Consider the following 25,104-nt stretch of genomic DNA (forward strand, 5'->3'; position numbering starts at 1 on the left):
CCGGAGCGCACGCCGGCACTCCCGCTGTGGTAGTTGTACATAGCAGGTCCTGGGGCAGCGGAGGGGAGGACTAGAGAGGGGTCTCCAGGAGAAAAATCGGAAGACCCTGAAAGACCAGCTAGGTTTCGGGAACCAGAAACACTTCTGGGGAACCCTGGGGCTCGGGGCGCGCGACCATTTACTGGCGCTAGCAGGGAGCGCGAGCAGGGTTGGTCCCATGGCCAAGATTCTGAGCTGCGATTCCCTCCGGCCCCCTGGGATTTTCTACCTTATTAGTTCCTTGTTTGCTGGACTACTCTTACCACGGGCTGTCGCCTTCAATCTGGATGTGATGGGCGCCCTACGGAAGGAGGGGCAAGCTGGCAGTCTCTTCGGCTTCTCGGTGGCCCTGCACAGACAATTACAGCCCCGACCCCAGAGCTGGTGAGTCACGCCACCCGCCCGGAGTCCCCAGGCTCGAGCCCTGGGCTACCCTTCTCCCAACTCCTCACCTACCCATCCCTTAGGCTTTTGCTGGTACTCCAGGCCTTGCCTCGTCTTGTCCAGGTTCCCAGAAGGGTCTTGCCTTGGGAATGCTTTGGAGAGCAATAAGCAATCCTCTTGCCAGAGACCCACTTCCTTTTGCCTTTCCCGTCAGTTTGCATCCTTGCTCCAGCCCTGCATCTCTGGCTCCTCTTCTTCCTCAAAAGGGTGAACTGCTCCAGGAAGGGAGGGCGAGCATTCTGTCTCTGCATAGGGTGCAAGGAGTGGGCAAGGGCAGAGAGGATGATGATGCCATGGAGGGAAAGAGAGGAGAAAACAGAAATAGCTACTGCCAGAGCATCAACGATGAGTGGGGACTGCAGGGCACGCGGTGGGGGCGACAGGAGTGGTGTGGCTTAGCACAACAGGGAGACTATATGAAGACCTGAAAAGGCCTGGCAATCTGCAGTAATGGTTCGGTCACAGACAGTGGCAGAAAAATAGAGACGCTCTGAGTAGCAAGGAATGGTGGCAGCTGCCATCACCACAGCTAGAAACAGCAGCAGCGGCAGCAGTAAGGTCCAGTAAAGACATGAGGCTGCTTCCTTTCCTCCTCAGGATCCTTCCAGATGCAGAACTCTCAGCAGCAGGGAAAGACAAAGACAAGCGGGAATGAGAGGGAGAGGATAGTTACCCTCTTTTTAGGACCCCGGGAGACAGACACGTTTGCAGTTGGTTGTGTTTCCATAGCCTCGGTTCTCACTACACAGGAAAAGAGGTGAGAACAGGAAGAAAACTTCCCACCCCCTCTCGCCAAAGGGCTTCCCCCCATAGCCAATCTGTAAGCCACATTTAAGTGTCCATTACTGGGATCGATGCTGTCCTCAGGGACTGTCTTCTCCTTTTACTATTGGTCTGGGGGCAGGAGGCAGGGACACCAGTTTATTTCTCCCCACTGGAGGTGGGGGGAGCCTTAATCTTTCTCCTTCCATTATTTCTGTCATCTGGGAGAAGAGTCTGCTCTCTGAACCTTTGGGAAAGATGGAAACTAACTGACATCTCTAGCCAGCAGCAGGCTTCACGTCTACCTCTTCCTCCCCACTCTCCCTCCTTCCCCCATCTGTTAAGAGTTCCAGGCCCTGGAGGCCTTTTTAGGACATGCCGAACTCTCCAAGTTATTTCCAGGCAAATTCTAGGTTATTTTTAATAGCTTGGTCTCTTGTCATTTTCCCCTTCTCTGAAGGTGGCCCCTGATTCTGCCTCCCAGAGCCAAGTTGGGGGTATTCCCGGAGGGGCCTGACTGTCTGGCTCCATTTTGCTCCAGCAGGGGGCGTTCTGCTGGCTGGGGGGCACGGAGAAGCTGCCGCTTGATTGATCCCTCTGGAGTTGCACGTGGTCCCTCTTTCGCGCTAACAAGAAGACCTCATTTGTTACCAGTCTAACTTAGACGAACGTCAAGGTTTAACCTTCTTACTCCTTACCGCATTTATTTCCATCAGTTGTAAAATGTAGGCAAACAATATCACTATCACATAGGGTTGTCCTTAATATATGTGGCATATTTAGACTAGCACAAAGCCTGCCGTGAGTGCTGTGAAAGCGGGTGTTGTACTGGAGCCTTTGTTGGGATTCACAGAGCTCACGATCAAACAGCTTTACAGCATCCTGGATCCAGAGAGGCTGGGCTGGAGGGATCCCAGGCGGAGCCAGCCTTCCGCACAACTTTCCCTGAGGGCCACTCACACTGTCCTGGGTCAGGGAGGGGCTGGACTGAGGCTGGAACTCCGGTAGGGTACGGTAGCAGTGCCACCAGTGCCCACCCGCACCCCTTGCAGTGGCTGACTCCCCAGGCGCGCTCCCAGGATGAAGCCCCGAAGGAGAGTGTGGCTGGGGCGCTGGCGACCAGGTGCTCTTGCTCCAGGAGGAACTGGCTGGTTTTGTTCTTCTAGGAGTGGGGTTGCTCACTGAGCTTCTGTCCATATGAACCTCTTCCATCCTTCCTGCCCTTGGCCTTTGGGGAGATGGGAATTTGGACACTTACACCTTTACTTGCTTTAGCTGTGCATCTGTGCACTGAGCAGTGGAGGCGCTGGGTGTCTCTGTGAGTCCACAAAAGGTAAACGGCACCTCCTAGGGGACAAGGAAATGTTGGGCAATCCTGAGTACCTGCTGACAGCCCCTGCGCCTGCAGGTTGGTGCCCTGAGGCCGGTGGAGGCTGGACTTGGTTTTCTCAGGGACCAGCCCCTAGATTTCCTTCTTCCTCCTCCTCTCCTTTCTGGAGAGGCTCCAGCCTTCTGAAACCGGCTAGGCAATGTAATTAGGCAGATGTGCATCTGAACGTTCGGAGGCTGCTTCAAGTATTTAGTATTGAGTCTGGAAGATAAGAATCCTTATCTTATAGGACTGTGAGATTAAGGGGGATAATGCTTGTGCTCTGTCCTAGGAATCCAAGCAGAGAGTGGTAAAGCTTCATTTCTCCAACCTTCTCTTCTCCTGTCTAGCTCAGGGCCTGACGTATAGTAGGTGCTGAATAAATATCACTTTCTTGTCTTATCAGTGCTTGGCCCAGGGCCTGGTGTGCAATGAAGTGCGAGTAAACTGTTGTGAAATGAATGGTGAACGTACATCTCCTTTCCTCCTGTTCCCATTTTTAATTTTGTTTTCTATGTATGCTTATTTTGCCTGTGTGTCTTATGTGTACTGCCTGGCGTCTCTGGCCAGAAGAGGGTGTAAGATCCCCTGGAATTGGAGTTCAGTGTGGCTGTGAGCCAACATGTGGGTGCTGGGAACAAAACCAGGTCCTACCGGGTCCTATGCGGGAGCAACCAGTGCTTTTTTTTCTTTTTCTTTTTCTTTCCTCCCTGGGGTAAGGTTTCTCTGTGTGCCTCTGTCTCTCCTGGAACTCACTCTGTAGACCAGGCTGGCCTTGAACTCATAGAGATCCACCTGCCTCTGCCTCTGGAGCGCTGGAACTAGAGGCGTTCGCCACCACAAACGTCCCACAAGTGCTGTTGACGAAGTTGTCTCTATAATCCCTCATCCCTTCTATTAAAATATTTATGTGTTCCCTGTGCCAATATAAAGTCATGTGCACAGAGGTCATAAGAGGATGTTAGATCCTCTGAAGCTGACTTTACAGGCAGTTGAGAGCCACCTGGTGTGGGTGCTGGGAATGGAACCCAGGTCCTCTGCAAGAGCAGCTGCACGGTCCCCTGACCCTGTTTTGACACTGGGTCTGATATGGGCTGACAGCTGCTAAGATATAGCAGGAATTGTGGGAACCTTTTCCCTCACCCGGTCTGGCTCAGTGCCCCACAGATGTCTGTCAGTAATACTGTCTGACAGAGTGGGACATGGAAGAGTGTGGGAGAGAGGCACTGCGGCTTGTCCTGCCGCCTTTTCCTGAAGAAAGAGGATCTCTGCAGCCATTTAGGTATCAGTTACTTCCCAGTCACTCCTGGCTTTGGGGTCCAGTCCTGGGGGACCCAGGCAGCCTCCGTTCCCAGCACAGTCTCCCTCTAGGGAAGATGCTTTGGCTGTAATCATGGAAAATTTTTCTGCCAAGAAAGTTTAGCTGAGAAAAAGGCTGAGGGGGTGGTAAGGGAGAAGAATGGGCATGGTCTGGGGGAGAGGAAAAGAAAAAGCTGTGGATGGAGGAGATGGATGGGAAAGGATATGGGGAGAATATGGGAATATGAGAATATGAGAATTCGGGAAAGGATATGGTGGGGCTAGAGGCTATGAGAAACCCTTCTTATGTTCATGCCTGACTGAATTTGGGGGCATGACTGAGTTTGGGGCTTGCAGAGCTACCAGTGGGTAGGGTCTTCACTGGGCACATGGTGAAGGGGAAGCAGGCCCATTTCTAGCCTCCTGCCTGGCCTCTGAAGCTGTCCCTGAGCCACACTGTGTTGCCATTCTGTGTGCTTGCTGTTGTTCTTGCTCTAGGCATTCTTGCCATTTCTGGCAGGGCTTCAGCTGGACCAGGGTTAAGGAGGAGGGCAGAGTCTGAGGCTGAGGCCAAGCAGGGTGACTGGGAGCCTGTTGGGAACAGGTGCTAGGGACGGGCAGTTCTCTTAAGCCGGCAATGCTGGCAGGCTGCTCTGGCTGGCATGTGTATTCACATGTGTGTATCTGCTCTTTCTGTTGGGCCTTTAAGTAGAGAGTAAGTACACATGTGACAAGATTGTAGGCTAGGTCTGTTAACACGTCCTTGTCAGAATTTGAGAAAAATGACTTTTGTTTTTTCTCTTTAGTACTTGAACACTCTGCTTGGCAGAGTTGGGGCCAGGGAAACTCTGGGGTGACTAGAGCACTTTGGACTCTCAGTCTAGCCCTTGTCCCATCCTCCAGGCTGCTGGTGGGTGCTCCCCAGGCCCTGGCTCTCCCTGGGCAGCAGGCAAATCGCACCGGAGGCCTCTTTGCTTGTCCCCTGAGCCTAGAGGAGACAGACTGCTACAGAGTGGACATCGACAGAGAAGGTGTGGCCTTGGGAGGGTGCAATAGGGGCAGAAGAGGGTGGGGCGGGGCTTTGTCTCCTGTTCCCGCCTCTGATTCCCAGGGTCTTGCAGCAGCTAATGTGCAGAAGGAAAGCAAGGAGAACCAGTGGTTGGGAGTCAGTGTCCGGAGCCAGGGACCTGGGGGCAAGATTGTCGTGAGTACTACTTCTTGTGATACTTCAGAAATCATGATGGCGTGTGTACATTGTATGCGTGTGCAGAATAGAAACTGGGCACATGGCATAGTCCCTAGAACTGCTGGGTGTCACACACAAGTGTAAGAGACATTCTCTTTCCTTATCCATTTAAAAATATCCACCTATGATATCTATCTAACCATCCATGGGACTGTCATCGTACTGCGGCCCTCCTCTTATTTCAGGCATTATGCTGGTTTCTGAGAGAGGACACGTGAACACAGCAGAGACCTGGGCACTGCCAAATAGCTAGGGAAATTCTTTCATTTTCTTGACAGAGCCTCACTTTGTAGCTCTGTCTGGTCTGGGACTCAAAGAGATCCTCCTGCATCTGCTTCCTGAGATTTAAGTGGTACCATGCCTTTTAGTTTTGACAATTACCTTCCTTCCTTCCTTCCTTCCTTCGCTTTCTTTCACCTGTCACAGGAGAAATGGAACTATCAATAGAAATGGAACTATCAATAGTGGTCACCTTGAGGCTGAATATGAGTAACTTTAGCTTTGTGGTCTAGTCCCTAGTCCATAAAGACAGGGTGGTGAGGAAGGGCGCTGCGGGTGCTCTGGGCCATGCTTCTGAGAAGAGGAGATATTGGGGCATGTTCTTTCTGGAGGTGATGGCACAAAGGTCTGGTACGGGGGCTGGGAATGTGACTCAGTGCTTGAGCATCTGAGCTGGACTCCTAGACTAGCCCAACCAGAAGCCCTGGTCCCAGGGAGAGACTCTTAAAACACAAAGTTTTGAAGAATGACACCCAAGGTTGTCCCCTAATTTCTACATACACCTGACATGTATGTGTGGATGGAGGAGATGGATGGGAAAGGATATGGGGAGAATATGGGAATATGAGAATATGAGAATTCGGGCAAGTGACATGTGTGTGCACTGATATTGTATACATGAGCACCTGCATGCATGTGCATGAACACACACACACACACACACACACACCAAACTCAGCATGTTACAAGGTTGTCACATGATCAGGAAAGCACATGCTCTATGTGCTGTCACTTATGTGTGTGTGAATATCCAGGCAGAGTGTAGGACAAAGCCGTCTTCCTTTAAGTGGCTTCAGATTGGGATGCTGGATGAGGGCTTCAGGCTGGGTGGTGATGCTCAAGTGCTGCTGGCAAAGGGTCACATGTGTATGTGTCTGTGTCTGTGTGCCAGATGTTTGCATATGAACAACATGTCGGTCCCTGGTAAATACAGGAAATGACCCGCCCTCCCACCCTCTCACAGACTTGTGCGCACCGTTATGAGTCTCGACAGAGAGTGGATCAGATCTTGGAGACTCGGGATGTGATTGGTCGCTGCTTTGTGCTAAGTCAGGACCTGACCATCCGAGACGAGTTGGATGGTGGCGAGTGGAAGTTCTGCGAGGGGCGCCCACAGGGCCACGAACAGTTTGGGTTCTGCCAGCAGGGCACAGCTGCCACCTTCTCCCCTGACAGCCACTACCTCATTTTTGGGGCTCCAGGAACCTATAACTGGAAAGGTGAGTCACTCATTGGGGAGGGTAAGGGAGGAGAGCAAAACATCCTCTTACCTCAGAGATGGGATTCTATCCCAGCGGGATTCCACTGCTGGCAGTACAGGGCCGAGCATGACCACAAGGGGGCCTGTGGAACAGCCATGCCTTCCATGCCCATCATGCTAGCTCATGAGTGAATGGGGTACCTACCTACTCTCTGTTGCATGGCCATATGTTTATCTACATGTTGGCATGAGCTCCCACACGCACGGCTGGCCCAGGGCCTGCATGCTCCAACACAGCAGCCTACTCCTCATCACTGCCCTTCCCGTCTCTGCACGCTGCCGCTGGCTGAACTGGCACTCGGTGAGTGTAATGCCACGTTGGGGGACCCCCTAGGTTGGGCTAGGGAGATGGTGGAGGTGGGGCTGATGAGGAGGAGAGGGGCCGCCCTGCGTGGCTGTCCGGCCGTCTGTGGGCTGAGGGTGGTGCACCTTGCTCCCAGCTTGAACACTGACAGGACTGTTCTTGCAGGCACAGCCAGGGTGGAGCTCTGTGCACAGGGCTCGTCGGACCTGGCACACCTGGACGATGGACCTTACGAGGCGGGGGGCGAGAAGGAGCAAGACCCCCGCCTCATCCCGGTCCCTGCCAACAGCTACCTTGGTAGGGACCCCTCCCTGTCCCAGAACCACTCTAACCCTGTGTCCTTTCTCTTGTCCTCTCCATCCTTTTGTCTCTGTCATTTGTCTCCGGCTTCCTGGTTTCTCTCATTTTCGTCTGCTCCTTCTCCCCTTTTTGCCTTCTTCTGGCCTTTCTGTCTGGCTCTTGCTCCCTTCTCTTCCTGTCTGTCCTTTCCCTGCCTTCTCTCCCCGACCTGCCGCCCACAGGCTTGCTTTTTGTGACCAACATTGATAGCTCAGACCCTGACCAGCTGGTGTATAAAACTTTGGACCCTGCTGACCGGCTCACAGGACCAGCCGGAGACTTGACCTTGAATAGCTATTTAGGTTTGTAAGCTCCTGCGTCCTGGGCCCCGGGGTTTGGCCCTGGCCTTCCCACTTTCCCAATAGGAGTGTCCTTTCCTTTCATGCCTTCCCCCAACACACACCCAGGGAGACACACATTGAACCCAAACTGCAGAGGAGAATTAGGCCTGAAAAGAAGAGGTCTCAAAGGTGATAGCCTCAGGGGCTGTGAGCCAAGGGTCTCTATCGAGGAAGACCCAGCTAGAATGAGATGTCCAGGGCTTGGAAGGACAGTATTGGCCCCCAGGGAAGTCCTTCTGAGGGGTGGATGGTAGACTTCCATTGGAGAAAGCTCTAGCCTTGTGGGTAAGCCCCTCATAGCCATTTACAGTCTTCTCTGTAAGAAGCTGTAAGAAGATGAAATAAGCCCAGGAGACATTCAAGTGAAGCAAACCCTTTCTTGTCCCCTGGTCTTTCTCCCATATATGTAAAGACTGTTTCCCCTGGCAGGGTGGGAAAGATGGGGAAAAGAAAGCTCACTGGACATCAGTGGGCCTTCTGGGTATGTAAACGCGAGGGGCACCCTCTTGCTTGGTCCCCAGGTTGGGCGTGGTTACTCGGCCCGGCTCCTCTCACCAAGGCTCCTCTGTCCATGCCTTTCTGCTCCATGACACCTCCGTGTCACATCCTGTGTCTCTGACCAGGAGGGCTGCAAGGATTCCAGGCCTAGGCAGGGGAGGAGGAATAATCCAGCCAGAGCGGCGGTGGCTGCTGAGAGCAGCTCTTCCTTGTGGCTCCAGGGGCCCATCCAGCTTGTGGTCCACTCACCATAAATGGTTCCCTCACCTAGGGTTCTCCATCGACTCTGGGAAGGGTCTCATGCGTTCGGAGGAGCTGAGCTTTGTGGCGGGAGCCCCCCGTGCCAACCACAAAGGGGCGGTGGTCATTCTCCGCAAGGACAGCGCCAGCCGCCTGATACCTGAGGTGGTGCTGTCTGGGGAGCGCCTGACCTCTGGCTTTGGCTACTCACTGGCGGTGGCTGATCTCAACAATGACGGGTGAGAGCGGGCAAAGGAAGTGCCTCTGGGTCCGGGAGTGGCTCCTGCGCTTTGTCCTGGGCCCCTTGGCCTAGAGGGCCCAGACCGTGTCCCTGTCCACAGCTGGCCAGATCTGATTGTGGGCGCCCCCTACTTCTTTGAACGCCAAGAAGAGCTGGGAGGCGCCGTGTACGTGTACATGAACCAGGGTGGTCGCTGGGCAGATGTCACTCCTCTCCGGCTCTGCGGCTCCCCTGACTCCATGTTTGGGGTCAGCCTGGCCGTCTTGGGGGACCTCAACCAAGATGGCTTCCCAGGTATGACTGGGGATGGGAAAGCTCAGTGTGGGATGGGGCTGAGAAGGAAATGGAATCCCTCAGAGACCAGTTTTTTTTTTTTTGTTTTTAAACTGGAACAAGTTGAAACTGGTACTATCTGGTGGGAGTGGCTAAGAGGATTTAAAATGCAGTCTGTGGCCTCTCTATGCTGCAGGACGGACAGGGGACCTGGGGAAGCGCCTTGCCGGTTATCCTCCCGGTGCCACAGTGTCTTTCTCCCTCCCCAGATCTTGCCGTGGGAGCGCCGTTCGACAGAGACGGGAAAGTCTTTATCTACCATGGGAGCAGCCTGGGGGTGGTCGTCAAGCCTTCACAGGTGAGGGGGCCGCGGGCGCGGGGAGACGGCTCTGGGCGGGGTCAGGGCAGGCGAGGCTGACTGCTGCGTGCAGGTGCTGGAGGGCGAAGCCGTGGGCATCAAGAGCTTCGGCTACTCCCTGTCCGGTGGCCTGGATGTGGACGGAAATCACTACCCAGACCTGCTGGTGGGCTCCCTGGCTGACGCGGCTGCGCTGTTCAGGTGAGCCTGGAGCCGTCGGACGCTCCCCGCCGCCCCCTATCCGTCCCCCACCTGCCCCTGCGGAGCCCGCCCCCTCACACGCCCTCCCTACCCAACAAACTGCCCAGGGCCAGGCCGGTTCTCCATGTCTCCCAAGAGCTCTCCATTACGCCGAGAGCCATCGACCTAGAGCAGCCCAACTGCGCGGGTGGACGCTTGGTCTGGTGAGGACTGGAGGGGGGGGCGGGGAGAGAGGGACGGGGGGGGGGCGGGGGAGGGCTGAGGAGGCTGCCAGTGCCCGCTTTCCTTGTCTCTCTGCCCTAGTTGGGCTGTGCTAGAAGTAGGGTCTGGGGTCTTGTTTGCTCACGAGCCGCCCCGCCCCACAGCGTGGATGTGCAGATCTGCTTCAGCTATGTTGCGGTGCCCAGCAGCTACAGCCCTGCCGTGGGTGAGTCCTCCCCCTGCTTGCTCCGATGGCCTCCAGGGGGCAGGGGAGGAGCAGGGTCCTCAGCTCACCGGCCTCCCTCTTCCCCCTGCACGCCGCAGCCCTGCACTACATGTTAGACGGGGACACAGACCGGAGGCTCCGGGGCCAGCTCCCACGCGTGACTTTCCTGAGACGAGGCCCGGACGACCTCAAGCACCAGTCCTCAGGCACTGTGTGGCTGAAGCAGCAGCATGACCGCGTCTGCGGAGACACCGTGCTGCAGCTGCAGGTGGACACTGACTTGTCTCCAAGCAACCCTGTCATTACATGTCTTTTCCTTGTCTCTTCTCTTGCACTCTCAAAACTCGGAAGCTCTGGGCTCCAAGGAGCTGGAGAGATGCTCAGCAGCTCAGGGTTGTCCTGCTCTTGCAGGTGGCCCAGGTTAGGGCCCTAGCGCCCACCGCGGGTGCTAGCCTTGCAACTCCAGCCTCAGGGGCCTGACGTCCTGTTGGGCTTCTTTGGATACTTGCACTCATGTGCTTATATTCACACACGCACGCACACTACACACAATTAAAAAGATAAACATTCTTTGTACTTGGCTGTGTATATACTAAAATTGGAATGAGAGAAGGCTATCATGGCTTCTGCATGAGAATTACACATAAATTTGTGAAGAATTCCATATTCTTAAAAAAAAAATAAGTCTAGGCATTGCATGATCTCCCTTTTGAGCTCCTTTCTACCCACTTTCTCCTCTCTGCCTGATTTTCTTTTAGTGAGAGGGGATATCTGTATGTAGCCCAGGATGGCCTGGAATTTCATGATAGAGGCCAGGCTGTCCTAAATATGAGATCCTACTTCCCTAGCCTTTTGTCTGTCTGGCCCTCAGGGAAGGTTTTTCACTGCTCTGGTCTCTCTTTCTCATCCTTACTCACTCTCCCACCTGCATCTCCGTCTCCCTCAGTTTCTTTCCAAGCTTGAGAGTCTTCGGTGTACTGGTGGGGGTCTTGGTCAGGGCTGGAACAGGGCTTGCTCCGGTGAGGAACAATCTTTCCCTTCCAGGAGAATGTCAAAGACAAGCTGCGGGCCATTGTGGTCACCCTGTCATATGGTCTCCAGCCCCCTCGGTTACGCAGACAAGCTCCTGGCCAGGGGCTCCCCACTGTGGCTCCCATCCTGAATGCACACCAACCTAGCACCCAGAGGACCGAGGTGAGCAGGGGGAGGTGGAGCTGGGAGGGACAACGCCCTGCTGTCCCTGTGTCCCTGTCACTGTGACAGCCACTCGCAGCTGGCAAAGCTCATCCACACATGCAGCCCCAGTACAATCCAAATATGCAGGTGCTGTGACACCTCAAAAGTAAAACGGCCCAAACGACCATGAGCTCCTTGTAGAAGAGGGTAGTGATCCTTCATCTGCTGCAGCCACTTGGGTCTTGGGGTGATAAAGGCCTGTTGTCTTCTGAGATGACATCAAGGCCCTTAACTCCCCTTTCTCCCGTTCAGTGGGAAGGGGCAGCCTGCAGCACCTTGCACATCCTCTGGGCAGCCTGGTGATGGTACTGTCACTGTTTCCCACAGTGTCTGTGTGGCATCTAGTTTGTACAATCTGCGGCCTACCTGTGCAGCGGCCTGTATGGCAGTGTGACAGTGCTCCCTTTCACAGCTCAGGAGATCACGTGGCAGCTCAGTGTCACACAGTTTCTAAGCGTCAGTTCTGGAGTTGCTTAAGCCTGTGTTTCCCTAACACACTCTTGGTGACACATTTGACCCTTGCCTCAACCTTAGAGATGATCTTCTCCTGAACACTCTCCTCAGATCCACTTCCTGAAGCAAGGCTGTGGTGATGATAAGATCTGTCAGAGCAACCTACAGCTCGTGCAGGCCAGATTCTGTTCCCGGATCAGTGACACGGAGTTCCAGCCTCTGCCCATGTGAGAAGGGTGGAGGAGGGGAGGGCCAGGCCTCAGCAAATGGAGGGTGGGTGCCTCCTCAGAGCTGTCAGAAGACTGAGGCAAGGGCTGGGGTTGGGACCACAGTGTCCTGACCAGAGATGACGATTTTCCTAGTCAGTGTAACACTATGCGTTTACGGACACTCCGTTCCAGTGCTCACAGCTCTGTGAGGCAGGGGTGACTGGCTCCGTGTCATGTATGCCCAGGGAGCATAGTCATCCTCCGTGTTCATACGAGGCCAGAGAGCGGTGGACTCCTTTGTACACTGAAAGAGCTGGCGTGATTCTCAGGCCCTGGCGTGGGTTGGAGAGCGTGTGCTTGATTGGGAAGTAGGAGGAGAGAGATGGTGGGGCCCCTGATGAGCCGGGCCCCTGCTCCAGGGATGCGGACGGAACAACGGCCCTGTTTGCACTGAGCGGGCAGCCGTTCATAGGCCTGGAGCTGACGGTCACCAACCTGCCCTCGGACCCAGCCCGGCCTCAGGCAGACGGGGATGATGCTCATGAAGCCCAGCTCTTGGTCACCCTGCCAGCCTCACTGCGCTACTCAGGAGTCCGCACCCTGGACTCTGCGGTAAGAGCCTGGGGCACAGGGGGTCCTTGAATTTTGTTGTTGTTTCTTTTGTGACTTTTTAAAAGTAGTTATAGGTCTTATGATGATAGTTCAAACCTGTCCACCACCGTGCTTCGCTCGCTATAGCTGCTCTCATTACTCTCCTGCTCAAGCCTAACCATTGTTCTATTGCTGCAAAGAGACAGCAAGACCATGGCAACTTTTGTGTGTGCGTATATGTGTGTTTTGTTTTTCAAGATAGAATTTCTCTGTGTAGCCCTGGCTTTTCAGACCAGGCTGGCCTCAAACTCACAAATATCCTCTTGCCTCTGCCTCCTGAGTGTCGGGATTAAAGGCTCTGACCTTGGCAACTCTTACACAGGAAAGCGTTTAACTGGGGCTGGGTTACACTTGCAGAGAATGAAGTCCACTATTGTTATGGCGGCATGCAGGCAGACATGGTGCTGGAGAAGCAGCTGAGAGTTCTACATCTGGATTAGGAGGCAGCAGGAAGAGAGATTGGGCCTGGATTGAGCATTTGAAACCCCACAGCCCACCCTCAGTGACACACATCTTCCAACAAGGCCACACCTACTCCAAGGCCATACCTCCGAATAGTGCTACTCCCTAATGACCAAACATTCAAATCTATGGGCCTATGAGGGACATTCTTATTCAAACTACCCCACTTTCTTTTCTCCTTTTAGTTTTCCTCCTTTCCCTACATAGCTCCCCCATCCCATGCTCATATATATTTATAGAAAAAAGCATACCTGTCTTTCTACTTCCAGTATTAAGCTGTCTTGTTCCCCCTTTCCTCTTTAGACTGCTTCTTCCTCTCAACATAGTCTCGCTCTGTGTGTGTATGTGTGTGTGTGTGTGTGTGTTTGTGAGAGAGTCATGTTACATAACCTTGGCCGGGTTGGGACTTGCTATGTAGAGCAGGCTGGCCTCAAATTGACAGAGATCCACCTGTCTCTGACTCCAAAGTACTAGCATTAAAGGCATGCACCCACCAACAAGTAGCAAACTTGGTCCATGTATCTATTTGAGACAAGATCTTTCGATGTGGCCTAAGCTGGAGTTACAGGCATTGCCACTACAGTTGGGTATATATGCACACACACACTCATATCTGTACATATTTAAAAAAATTTAGATTCCACATATGAGAGAAAATATGTAATATTTCTTTTTTCCTGTTACCTTCTTTTTTTTTTTTTTTTTTGAGACAGCACTTTTCTGTGTAGCTCTGGCTGTTCTGGAACTTGCTTTGTAGACTAGGCTGGCCTCGAACTCAGATCTACCTGCCTCTGTCTTACTAGTGTTGGGATCAAAGGCGTGCACCACTACTTCCTGGCTCCCCTTCCACTTTTATGTCACAAATATATTAAACTAGATTTCTTTTATGAGAGAAATGTCACGTTTGTCTGGCTTGGTTTGTGTAACATGGTCATCTCCAGTTTTATCCATTTTCCTGCAGATGAGGTAGGTTTTTGTTTTGTTTTTGACCTGTCCCTCCCTCCGTGATCCAGGAGAAGCCACTGTGCCTGTCCAATGAGAATGCCTCTCACGTTGAGTGTGAGCTGGGGAACCCTCTGAAGAGAGGTGCTCAGGTTGGTATGTCTGCTTCTGCTCTGTGGAGTGGCCCATCCTTCAGACCTAGTCCTCCCTGACTCACTGTCACCCCACCCTGGACAGGTCACTTTCTACCTCATCTTCAGCACCTCGGGGATCACTATTGAGACCACAGAGCTGGAGGTGGAGCTGTTGTTGGCCACGTAAGCTTGCAGGGGGGGTCACTTCAGCTTCGAGCCCCTCCTGGGGGTTTCCTGTGCCAGCTGCCCACATGTGCCCATGTGTGCCTTCCAGGATCAGTGAGCAGGAGCTGCGTCCAGTGTCTATTCGAGCGCACGTCTTCATTGAGCTGCCGCTGTCTGTTTCAGGGTAAGTGTTGCTTAGTGGGTCCCTGTTTGGGCTCTGCCTTATCTTGCCTTACCCTCCTGACTGCATTTGGCTGGACCCCAGGCCTCCTCAGCTGCTCCTCTTCTCACCCCCCACTACCAGGGCTGCCTCTCCCCAGCAACTTTTCTTCTCCGGGGAGGTGAAGGGGGAGAGCGCCATGCGGTCTGAGAGGGATGTGGGCAGCAAGGTCAAGTACGAGGTCACGGTAAGCACCTGTTTGTGGCCCCTCCTCACTCCCGTCTCTTCTTGGCACAGAGAAGAGGCTGTTGAAACATGTCTCAAGCTATGGGCTCTTTTCCCATATGGCAGCATGGCAGCCCCAGGCCTCTTCACTGGGTGTGGCTTTTAAACACATTTTGGTGCTGGAGCCTCAGTGAGTCACTGGACAGGCCACTTGTCCTGCAGGTCTGAGAGGCACTGAGGACTCCGAGAAATGGCCTGCTGGGACCTCAGCTAGAATGGGGTCTTGGACAGAGTTGATTGCTTTCCTCATATCCACACTGGCTTGACCTATCCTCTCACACATCCAGCTTTGCCTGGTTTGGTGTGAGGAGAGAGTGATGCCTGCTCTGGCCTAGACTGTGCATCTTTGGTGATGCTGTTTCCTGAGAGCCTCCCCTTCACCTTGCCTCCCTCTGTGTGATGTAGGGACTGCTCATTTCCTCACACTGCTTTGGGCCCTTAGGTCTCCAATCAAGGCCAGTCACTCAACACTTTGGGCTCTGCCTTCCTCAACATCATGTGGCCCCATGAGATTGCCAACGGGAAGTGGCTGCTGTACCCCATGCGGGTGGAGCTGGAGGGTGGACAGGGGCCTGGGAAGAAAGGGATCTGCTCCCCAAGACCCAACATCCTCCACCTGGTGAGGCCTAGGCCTAGGAGGTGGGGATGGGGTTTGGGAAGAATGTTGTGGGGGGCATGGTCTGTGTGTGTGGTGGAGCCTGTGTGTGTGGAGATGCCATCATGGTTGCAGTATTTGGAGGGACTCTCACTGCTCCTTCCTCTTTCCTGTCCAGGATGTGGACAGTAGGGACAGGAGGCGGCGAGAGCTGGGGCAGCCAGAGCCTCAGGAGCCTCCAGAGAAGCTGGAGCCTAGCACATCCTGGTGGCCAGTGTCCTCTGCCGAGAAGAAGAGAAACATCACTTTGGTGAGGCAGCCACAGTGGGTGTGCATGTGTGACAGAGGGACCATCACAGGTGTAGAGAGTGGAGGGCAGCCTGAGAAAGTGCTGAGCCCCCGGGCACATGTCAGTCAGAGGCTTTGCAGCCCAGCTGGGGGGGTGGGGAGAGCACTTGTGAGGTGACCCTGCAACCCCCAGCGTCCACTCCGGGGTCAGCTAGGGAGCCAAGCAACTGATCCTGCTCATTCCTATAAAACATCACATTTTACAAGGGCTGGGATGGACTCGGCCTCTTGCCTCCTCCTTCTAAGTACTGGGATTACAGGCATGTGCCGCCAGGCTCAGCGTTCTAGGTTCTCATGGTCAGATAGTTATGTCTTAACCATGAGATTTGTTAAGCTTTCTCCCTTGAGCAGTTTTGCTTCTCACTTTCCCGCACAGTTTTGGTATTTATCTGGGTTTGGTGAATGCTCAGTTTTTGTTCCTCCTAGGGCGGTGCTGGCAGTGGGAATGTGGTACGGATATCAGTTAGAGATGCTCGGGTGGGGATAAGCCCAGGCATGACAGTGTAACAGAACAGCCTGGAGATACTTGGCCATTCTCTGGAAGCTGTTGGTCATATCATGTCATTTTTCTGGGCTGAGACCTCAGATGCCCCTTTGATACCTAACCTGAGGCCAAAGAACACAGGCATTTTGAAAAACCTGAACTTTGAAGTAGTTTCTTTTATTTTATCTCTCTCTCTGATTTCTTGAGGGTTTCTCTGTGTAGCCCTAGCTGTCCTGGAATTCGCTGTGTAGACCAGGCTGGCCTCAAATTCATGGAGCTCTTCTTGCCTCTGCCTCCCGAGTGCTGGGATTAAAGTCATGTGCCACTCTGCCCAGCTCAGAAACAGGGTCTTGAACTCATGGCAAGCCCGCCTCAGCCTTCCCAGTGCTAGGATTACAAGGACGCGCCGCCGTCTCTAGTTATTAACTGGGTTTATTTTTTCTCCAGAATCAAGCAGCACACAATACCACGTGCTCCCTTTACTCAGCAGGGCTGGGAGCAAACTAGGGCCTTGCCTGTGCCACACAAACACTCTACTACTGAACGACAGCCCAGCTTGTCCTTCTTTTGAGAGGGCAAGGGATGTCCTACTCAGCAGCCCAGGAGTGCCTCCGATTTGTAATCCTTTTATTTCTTCTCAAATGCTAGAATTACAGGCATGGGCCCCTGTGCCTGGCTTTACTTATTTATTTTTCTGGCTTTCTTCTTATTTTATTCAATTTCTTATTTTTTTTTATAATTTTATTTTTAAAAATTACTTTAAGGTGTTTTGCCTGCATGTGTCTCTGTACGGGTGTGACTTTCACCTGTGTCCTCTGGAGAACAGCCATCTTTCCAACTCTAATTTTATTATTTTTATGTGTAGGACTGTTTTGCCTGCATACATGTACACAATGCTTTCTTTTAGAGTCCACATTTGGGTGATCATGTGACATTTTTCTACCTGTTCCTCATTCATTTTACCTCTCAAATTCCTTAAAATATTTTGAAAAGTTTTGTTTTATGTTTATGAGTATTTTGCCTGCAAATATGTGTGTGCCTGGTGCCTGTAGAGGTCAGAGGAGGGCACTGGATTCCCTGAACTGGAGTTATGGGTGGCTGTGAGGTGCTCTGTGGGTTCCTGGAACTGAACACAGGCTGTCTACACAGCCAGTGCTCTTAACTGCGGGCTCATCTCTCCAGCCCCGTCGTTTGGAGCCTTTTTATATGACATAAAGGCAGGTAGCTTTGCTCTTCAAGCAAAGAGCTTTGAATTACTCAAAAGGAGAAAGGTAAAGGAAGACAAAGATTCTGAAAAGAGGCGAGGGAGATGGCTGGGTGAATAAGGACACTCACTGCCGAGCCTGGAGACTTGAGTTCCATCTCTGGAGGCGCGTGGTGGAAGGAGCGACCCAGGGCCTGCAAGTCGCCCTCTGAACTCTGTACGCATGTAGCAGCGTGTCCCTCCCCACTCAGGAAACGTCTTTTAAAAGAGACTCCAAACTCTCAAGCCATTCCTGGGAGTGTGAATTGTGAATGGTAACTCAAAGTAGTTTTTAAGCAAGTGGGTTGGAGTCGGGCTAGGAAGGGAGTGTGGGTTTCCTGGCCCGAGTGGGTATGTGGCTGTGCCAGGTGTGAATCTGACTTCAAACATCTGGGCCACCACTAGATATCTCTTATCCCCCACCCCCCTTTTTGAAGTCTTATTTGTAGTCTTGTTTGTCCTGGAATGCCATATAGAAGAGGCTGGCCTCCAACTCACAGAGATCCCCCCACCCCGCCTCTGCCTCCTGAGTGCTGGGATTACAGGCACATCCCCGTGTTTGGCTCCACTCATAGCTTTGCTAGTTCTATGGCCTGAATTAGCTGGCCTTCCTTAATCCTGTTCTTTCAACAAACACTGATGCCAGGCACAGAGACATACAGCAGAGCAGTCTCAGCACATAGGGGCCAAAGAAGGAGGAGAAGTTTGAGGCTAGCTCGGGCTAGTGAGACCCTGCCTCAGACAGAAAGCATCTTTCAGGAGATTTGGTGCTGGTAGTTACTGGGTACTTAGTAACTGAGGCAGTAAGTTGAGTGGGTATCAATTCAGGAAGCCACTCTGCCTGTTGCTGGAAAGCGAAAGACCCCTCCAATGTGTTGCAAAGCCAATAGTCCGGATTCGAGGTTGGCTTGGGAAGACTTCCTGGAAGAGAGGAGTTTGAGGTCAGGTGAGGAGTACGGGAGCGACGGCAGACCCGTGCGCTGTTGGCTCAGGGCCCCACCTGTCCTTGTCCCTAGGACTGCGCCCAGGGCACGGCCAAGTGTGTGGTTTTCAGCTGCCCGCTCCACAGCTTTGATCGCGCGGCTGTGCTGCACGTCTGGGGCCGTCTCTGGAACAGCACCTTTTTGGAGGTGAGAGCACTGCGGGGGTTCCAGGCTGGGTGTCTTCTGCAGAAACCTCTTCCCCATCCAAACGCAGTACTCTGCAAACCCAAGCCAGGCAGAGACACCCTCTGCGTTGGCCCAGCCATAGTAATCTCCGTGGCTGCAGAGGTCTGAGGGGGACAGGAGCATTTAGCAGGAGTATCCTTCCCTGCTCCCTTAGGAGTACATGGCTGTGAAATCCGTGGAAGTGATCGTCCGAGCCAACGTCACCGTGAAGTCCTCCATCAAGAACCTGTTGCTCAGAGATGCGTCCACGCTGGTGAGCTGCCTGGTGGGGGTGTGCTGACTGGCTGGCTCCCTCCTGCCCACTCACTCGGCTCTCCAACTTCTTGTTTCTCAGATCCCAGTGATGGTCTACTTGGACCCCATGGCTGTGGTTGCAGAAGGAGTCCCATGGTGGGTCATCCTCCTGGCAGTGCTGGCGGGGCTGTTGGTCCTGGCCCTGCTGGTCCTGCTGCTCTGGAAGGTGAGGCTTCGGGAAGAATGGAACCAGTGTGAGCTAAACTTAGAACAAGGTGGCTAGCCTCTCACCCACATGCGCAGTCGCCCAGCAAGTCTATACTGGGCATTGACCCAGCACAAACTTCCTCTGCCTTGGATGTTTGAGAGACGGCTCCGGTGCAGATCTGGTCCTCTAGGGTTGTGGAGCAGAGTGGAGTGGGAGCCTTATAGTTGAGGGCAAGGCAGAAGGTGTCGAGACAATGGGAACTTGGAGTGGGGAAGGCTTTGGAGGATACTCCCCTGGAGCGGGGCCTTAGAAGAGGGTGAAGTGGAAGGCTGGGATGAGCGCGGATGGGCTGAGCGCAACGCGAGACTTCCAGAAGAGCCATGGTGGAGTAGAAAGGTGTGGTCTGCTCTAACCACAGTGGGGCAGCCTCTGCTGGGAAGGAAGCTGTGATCCAGGCCAGCAACTGGACTGCTAGCTCTAGGGGACTGCTTGGATCTGAATGGGAGTGCCACATACCAGGATGCGTGTGGAACCATTCTTGTTTGAATGGAGCCGTAACAGAATCCTGTTGGCTCAGCGTGAAAGCACATACATGCACATGTCAGTGCAGGCGGTCTCACGCTCCAACAGGGCCCATCCCTGAGCCACATGCCACATGTGGAGCTTGTGCGGAAGCAAGCACAGGCCCTGGGCACGGCCCTGCCCACCTGCTACTTGCCGAGAGTGCGCCCTTAGTGAGCTGAGCTCTGGAGTGGCATCCATGCTGTCGAGAGCATGCCTGGTCTTAGGGACAGTTCATGCCTCCAGGGCTGGCCTCAGGTTGCCCGGCCCATCCGCTACGCCCAGGGAAAGGAGACAGAACAGATGTAAAGATCTGCTCCCTTCTCAGCCCTCCCGTCCTCTGCCTTTCCCCTCCCCCTCTTCCACATCCCAGTGTGGCTTCTTCCATCGGAGCAGTCCAAGCTCATCATCTCCAACCAACTATCACCGGGCCCATCTGGCCGTGCAGCCTTCGGCCATGGAAGTTGGGGGTCCAGGGACTGTGGGGTAACTGTTCTGTGTGCACGTGTGTATGCAAATGTGTGTGTCTATATGTGTATGTGTGTGAGCTAAGTACAGATCCCAGCATTGGTGGAGGTTCAGGGTTGTACAGGGTAAAGAGAGGAGTATGTAAAGGTGATGAAGGTCCTAATATCTGAGGTGAGGAGTAACTAGGAAGGCGAGGTTCTCTGTGTTGAGCATTTGTAGCCCTGCATGCCCTGAGAGTGGGTAGGCTGGGAGTGTGAGCATGTGGGCATGTGGGGTTGCTCCATGCATGGCTTTTCTGTGGGAATGAGTGTGCAAAGAGATCCTGTACAGTCTGAGCATGCACAAGTCTTGGCTATTCTGAGTTTCAGTATGCAAGGGGCCTCACACCACCTTGGTAGGTGAGGGTTGAGCTACTGTATTCATGGATGCAAGAGCCTTGGCTTTAAGGGAGCACTATCCGGTGTGCAAGCTCCCTGATGTGTATATGAGGCTGGAGGGGCGTCATTCCGGGTATTGGGGTGTGTGTGTGTGTGTGTGTGTGTGTGTGTGTGTGTGTGTCTAGGAGGCCGTTTATCCCTTGGCTCTTGTGTTCTAAGACCACTGAGGTTTTAAGGAGCGCTGGGAGGAAAGTTCGGGAGGTCTTGGTGTCAGCTTCAAGCCTCTCTTTCAGGGACCAAAGGACATTTCCTTGATTTTGCACCTTGGGCTCCCTTCCAGCCTTCCTCCTGCTGTGAGTGGGAGCCTTGGACCTTGGGACTGATGTAGCAAGCTGCCCACTGTGCTGGAAGCTAACCAGCCAGCCTCACGTTTGCTTCAGCTGGTTCTTTCTAGCCCAGAGATGCTGAGGGGCTTCGAGGGGCCTCAGCCCTGCAGGGCCTCTCATGGTCTGGCCTGGTGTCTCTCTAGCTGGGATTCTTCAAGCGGGCGAAGCACCCCGAGGCCGTCGTGCCCCAGTACCATGCCGTGAAGATCCCTCGGGAAGACCGGCAGCAGTTCAAGGAGGAGAAGACAGGCACCATTCAGAGGAGCAACTGGGGCACCTCTCAGTGGGAGGGCTCTGATGCACACCCCATCTTGGCTGCCGACTGGCACCCTGAGCTGGGTCCTGATGGACAGCCTATGCCACTCTCTGCCTAAGTTCTCTTCACCCGTCCTCAAGGCTGTACCTTGGGGTGGAGATGGTGGAGTAGGCTTCTGGCATCATTGAGATATGGCAGGCTCTGCCTCCTCAGGGGGCAGTTCTCTCCCACTGTGAGAACCACCCCTCCGGCTTCCCCTTACAATGCTGTGAGATGAGGAGGGCATATCAGGGATGGGCTGTGGGACATGGCTGGGAGGGCAGGATGGGGAGAAGGGGTCCCAAGCTTCCTCTCTCACCCACCCTGTAACCCCTGTCTTCCCCAAAGTGCCTTAGACAGAGGGTCAGGGAGGAGATCGTGTCACTGTCTCAGGGGCTCTTCCTTCCCTAGTCTTTCCTGTTCTCTGGCCCTCCCGTGCTGTCCCAGCCTAGCAAATTTGTTTATTTATTAAAAAGTATTTGACGATAAAAATTCTGGTTGCTTTATTGAGTGCTGTTCTCCCATGTTGAGAGTTTCTGCTTCTCTCTGGTCCTCTGAAGCTCAGGACAGAGTGGGTAGTGGGGGAGGAGGCTGAGGTGACCTGGTGTGTTGACTTGTGATTGGTTCCAAGGGGCACATGGGTGTAGTCTCAGGACAGCAGTGAGAACTTAACCAGTGGGACAAGGGAGAGAGAGAACAGGGGCCCTAGAAGTGGGTGGACTAAGTCCAGAGCTTTGCAGTAGAGTTTTCTGCCTCTACTGCAGAAAGCCACACTGTGGAAGAGGCCTGCGGCTGGTGTCACCCCAGCAGTACTGGGCTGGGTTCTGGCCGCAGGCAGGGGGAGCAGGCGACCTCCTTGGGGGGTTATTTCACAGCTTTTCCCATTATGTGGGGCCCGACAGGCAGGCACCAGAAGGGAGAGGGCTGCCATTCCATTTGGACGTCAGAGAACTGTGCCCTCTCAATGTCTTTCCAGGTCTCTCTGGTGAGATGGCAGCCATCCCCGAAGCGTTTCCAGGTAGGCTCGAAAAGTCGCTGCCACAGGAAGGCCAGGCTTTCCCGAGGCTCGGCCACATGCTCCCAGAAGAACAGCACTCCTCCCTGGGAGGGGGGAAGAAGGGAGTTAAGGCTTCTCGGCTCCATCTTCCTTCTTGGACCCAGCTTGCCAGATCTCTGAAGTAAGAGCTTCTGGCTGGGGAGTCTATGGGGCCAGCTGCTCCTGAATTATCTGTACACCCAGCTCCTGCTCTGCAGCACACACAAGGAGCTTCTGCCAACTGGGTGACCATGATAGGTCACGGAACAGTAGCAACCGAGGGTTCCAGCACTGGGACACAGGACTTGTCTACCATGTTCTTGCTCAAAACCTTTGATTAAGTTACCAAAAGTTGAAAAAAGTCTTATTGTGTCTTAAATAAATTTACAATTTTGTGTTGGGCCACTTTCATAGCTAGTCTGGGACTGTGGGTTAGACACCAGCTAGACAGAGACGTGAGATCTCTCCAGAGATGCTGGGGTTCTGGCTGCAGCTGGGCTTCCGTAAGGACCTTTCCCAGTGTCTTCTTCCTAGGGGGTTCATTCAGTACCACACTGAATTACCGCTGGAAGGTCAGGCTCCGAGGTCATTCTCCGGAGCACCTCTTGTCCTGACTTTCAGACCTGAATTTCTAACGACCTGTGTGGCTTCTCTGCATGGATGTCTTAGTAGGTCCTGAGGCACAATATGTCCAGAAAAGTTTTTCCACTCCAGCAAGTAGACTTTTCATCCACTCTCCCTTCAGCTGTGCAAGCCAGAAACTCTGGAAATTATCCTAAATTCTTTCCTTTCCACACCCAGCTCAAACTCTCATAGACTACTCCCACTAACATTTTTACTTGAAGACTTTTATCCCCCAACATCCCCCACCACAACTTTTACCCCCACTTCCTCCTCATCCAGAACACTTTTACCCCCACTTCCTCCTCATCCAGAACACTTTTACCCCCACTTCCTCCTCATCCAGAACACTTTTACCCCCACTTCCTCCTCATCTAGAACAGTTTTATCCTCTTTCCTCTACACCATGGTAACTTCTCCTTTGGTTTTTTGAGACAAGGTTTTTCTGTGTAGCCTTGGTTGTCCTGGATTCAATTTGTAGACCAGGCTGGCCTCAAACTCCTAGCTATCCACCTGCCTTGGGCTTCTGAGTGTTGGGATTAAAAGTGGGTGCCACAGTGCCTGGCCTCAGGCATCAATTTAAACTTCACTGTCTTCACTGTGTTCTCCAAATCTCCTCAGCTCTTTGCTGAGCAGTGCATCCCTGTGTGCTCACAGCGTCCCATCAGGTCCGTCTATCTGTGAGCAGGTGAAGAGGCCCCATAGGCCGTTTCAACATTTATTCAGCTGGCAGATGGTGGGCCCCATCAGCTTCCTTGTCCAGGGTCCTGACCTCTGGAGTTGGTGCTGGGCTCACCTGCCCAGTCCCATGCCCCTCCCACTGGGCTCACCCGTCTTAGTGCATGCTCCTCCCACTGTGTTCAGCGGCCCAGTCCCATGCCCCTCCCACTGGGCTCACCCGTCTTAGTGCATGCTCCTCCCACTGTGCTCAGCTGCCCAGTCCCATGCTCCTCCCACTGGGCTCAGCTGCTCCAGTCCATGCCCCTCCCACTGGGCTCACCGGCTTCAGGACTCTTCTGATCTCCTGCAGGACCTTTTCCGGGCTCTGCACAGAGCACAGCACCAGCGTGCTGACCACCACATCCATGGAGCTGTCAGCCAGTTCTCTCATGTCCTCTCCATAAGCCACAACGAAGCTCTCATATTCGAGGTGCCTATTCTCAGCCATGCTCTTTGTCAGGAACTTCTCAAAGTTGGGGTTTGGGTCCACGCAGGTGACTTTGCAGCCAGGTGGGTAGAACTGGAAGTTGGCACCAGTGCCGCAGCCAAGCTCCAACAGGGCCACTTTCCTGGAAGTTACCTTAAGATCTTTTATCTGGCTAAATAAGTCCCGTTTCTTGCCTTCTATCTTTTTGTTGGTCAAGGCCGTCAACTTGGCCATTAGGTAGGGGAAGTAGGCTTTGCACAGGGGCTGCCAGCAGCCCAGCAGGTCCAGAAGGTGCAGGGGGAGGGCCAGGAGCAGCAGCAGCAGCAGCAGACATGGGGCTAGGACATCCATGGTACCAGCTCCGGTGGTGTGTCTCCAGGAACACTGGCTGTTTGCTTCTGCCCAGGCTGGCAGATATAAGTCTCCCCTCCTCCAGGGACAGGACTTTGCTCCTTGCCTCCTGCCTGGTAATTCTCTTTACTGGGCATGAGCGTGGCACTGCTCCAGAAGCATGACCTACCCAGCCTCACAGGCTGTTCATCAAGTTTTCTGTCGGTGAAGGATCACAGCCATGTGGATGATACTGTGTTACATAAGTAGCAGATGAATGTGGTTGAATATGCCAGCCTGCCCCAGAGACAACTGGGAGGAGGCCAGGGGCTGGGAGTGGAGCTGACTCACTGTCCTCAGGCCTGACAGGTTGTGCAGGATAGAAATTCTGGTGTGCTTTATAACCAGCAGGATGCCTTGTCCTAAATGGTGGCCAAATAGAACGCACAGGGCTAGGCCTGACTGGTCATGAGCAGGAGAAGGTTCGTGGTCAGAAGAGAGGCTCTGGGACTGGAAACCTGCCTCAGTGCTGGCCTTCTGTGCTCGAGTCCTGAACTGAAAGAGGGCACTTAAAAAAAGTTTAACTATTATATTAAACCTTATGAGAGTGTGCGTGCGTGCTTGTGAGCGTGTGTGCTATGGTGCCGTTGTGGAGGTCAGGTGACAACCTGTGGGAGTTGGCTCTATCCTTCTACCACATGAGTACCAGGCACAGTGCTTAGGTCGTCAGGCTCGGCAGCAAACGCCTTTGCCTGTTGATTCATCTCCACAGACTTTGATTGTCTTTTTAGTGTTATGAGTGTGTGTGTGTGTGTGTGTGTACCAAGGTGAACACGTGGAGGTCAGAGGATAACTCTGTGGTTATTTTCTGGCGCCTTGACAGAGGTTCTCGCACAGAAAGCACTTTTGCTAGCTGAACCCTATCACTGGCTCCTAGAAAACACTCTTTGAGCTGACTGCTCCTATCAGATTCAAGGCCTCAAG

At 53.5% G+C, this 25,104-nt stretch overlaps 2 protein-coding genes and 1 pseudogene across 8 annotated transcripts; 2 read left to right on the forward strand and 1 right to left on the reverse strand.

Moving 5' to 3' along the window:
- On the forward strand, positions 1-21,653 carry Itga7 (integrin subunit alpha 7). Of its 7 annotated transcripts, XM_060371905.1 has the most exons (26): positions 1-423; positions 4,817-4,944; positions 5,038-5,117; positions 6,403-6,658; positions 7,169-7,300; positions 7,525-7,644; positions 8,453-8,660; positions 8,763-8,956; positions 9,205-9,293; positions 9,367-9,494; positions 9,602-9,697; positions 9,860-9,921; positions 10,020-10,189; positions 10,966-11,115; positions 11,722-11,837; positions 12,239-12,431; positions 13,946-14,026; positions 14,112-14,191; positions 14,283-14,357; positions 14,478-14,580; positions 15,061-15,237; positions 15,392-15,523; positions 18,305-18,418; positions 18,612-18,710; positions 18,792-18,917; positions 20,835-21,478. In XM_060371905.1, the coding sequence occupies exons 1-26, from the start codon at positions 218-220 to the stop codon at positions 21,063-21,065; spliced, it is 3,546 nt and encodes a 1,181-aa protein (XP_060227888.1). In that variant the 5' UTR covers positions 1-217; the 3' UTR covers positions 21,066-21,478. The 7 variants fall into 7 exon arrangements, with proteins under 7 accessions (XP_060227888.1, XP_021515822.1, XP_021515824.1 ...); XM_021660147.2 differs by lacking the exon at positions 7,525-7,644 and having other exon boundaries at positions 2-423; positions 5,035-5,117; positions 20,835-21,653; XM_021660149.2 differs by lacking the exon at positions 7,525-7,644 and having other exon boundaries at positions 2-423; positions 5,035-5,117; positions 7,175-7,300; positions 20,835-21,653.
- Positions 10,493-10,592, forward strand: LOC132649127 (U6 spliceosomal RNA; annotated as a pseudogene).
- Tmt1b (thiol methyltransferase 1B) lies at positions 21,465-24,203 on the reverse strand. The gene is made up of 2 exons (XM_021660158.2): positions 23,644-24,203; positions 21,465-22,087 (listed from the first exon to the last, which is right to left on the reverse strand). Exons 1-2 carry the CDS (start codon positions 24,139-24,141, stop codon positions 21,851-21,853), a joined length of 735 nt encoding a protein of 244 aa, XP_021515833.1. The 5' UTR covers positions 24,142-24,203; the 3' UTR covers positions 21,465-21,850.
- Between the last annotated feature and the right edge of the window lie 901 nt (positions 24,204-25,104).

Source organism: Meriones unguiculatus, chromosome 18 (genome assembly GCF_030254825.1).
Source record: "Meriones unguiculatus strain TT.TT164.6M chromosome 18, Bangor_MerUng_6.1, whole genome shotgun sequence".
Taxonomy (NCBI): Eukaryota; Metazoa; Chordata; class Mammalia; order Rodentia; family Muridae; genus Meriones; species Meriones unguiculatus.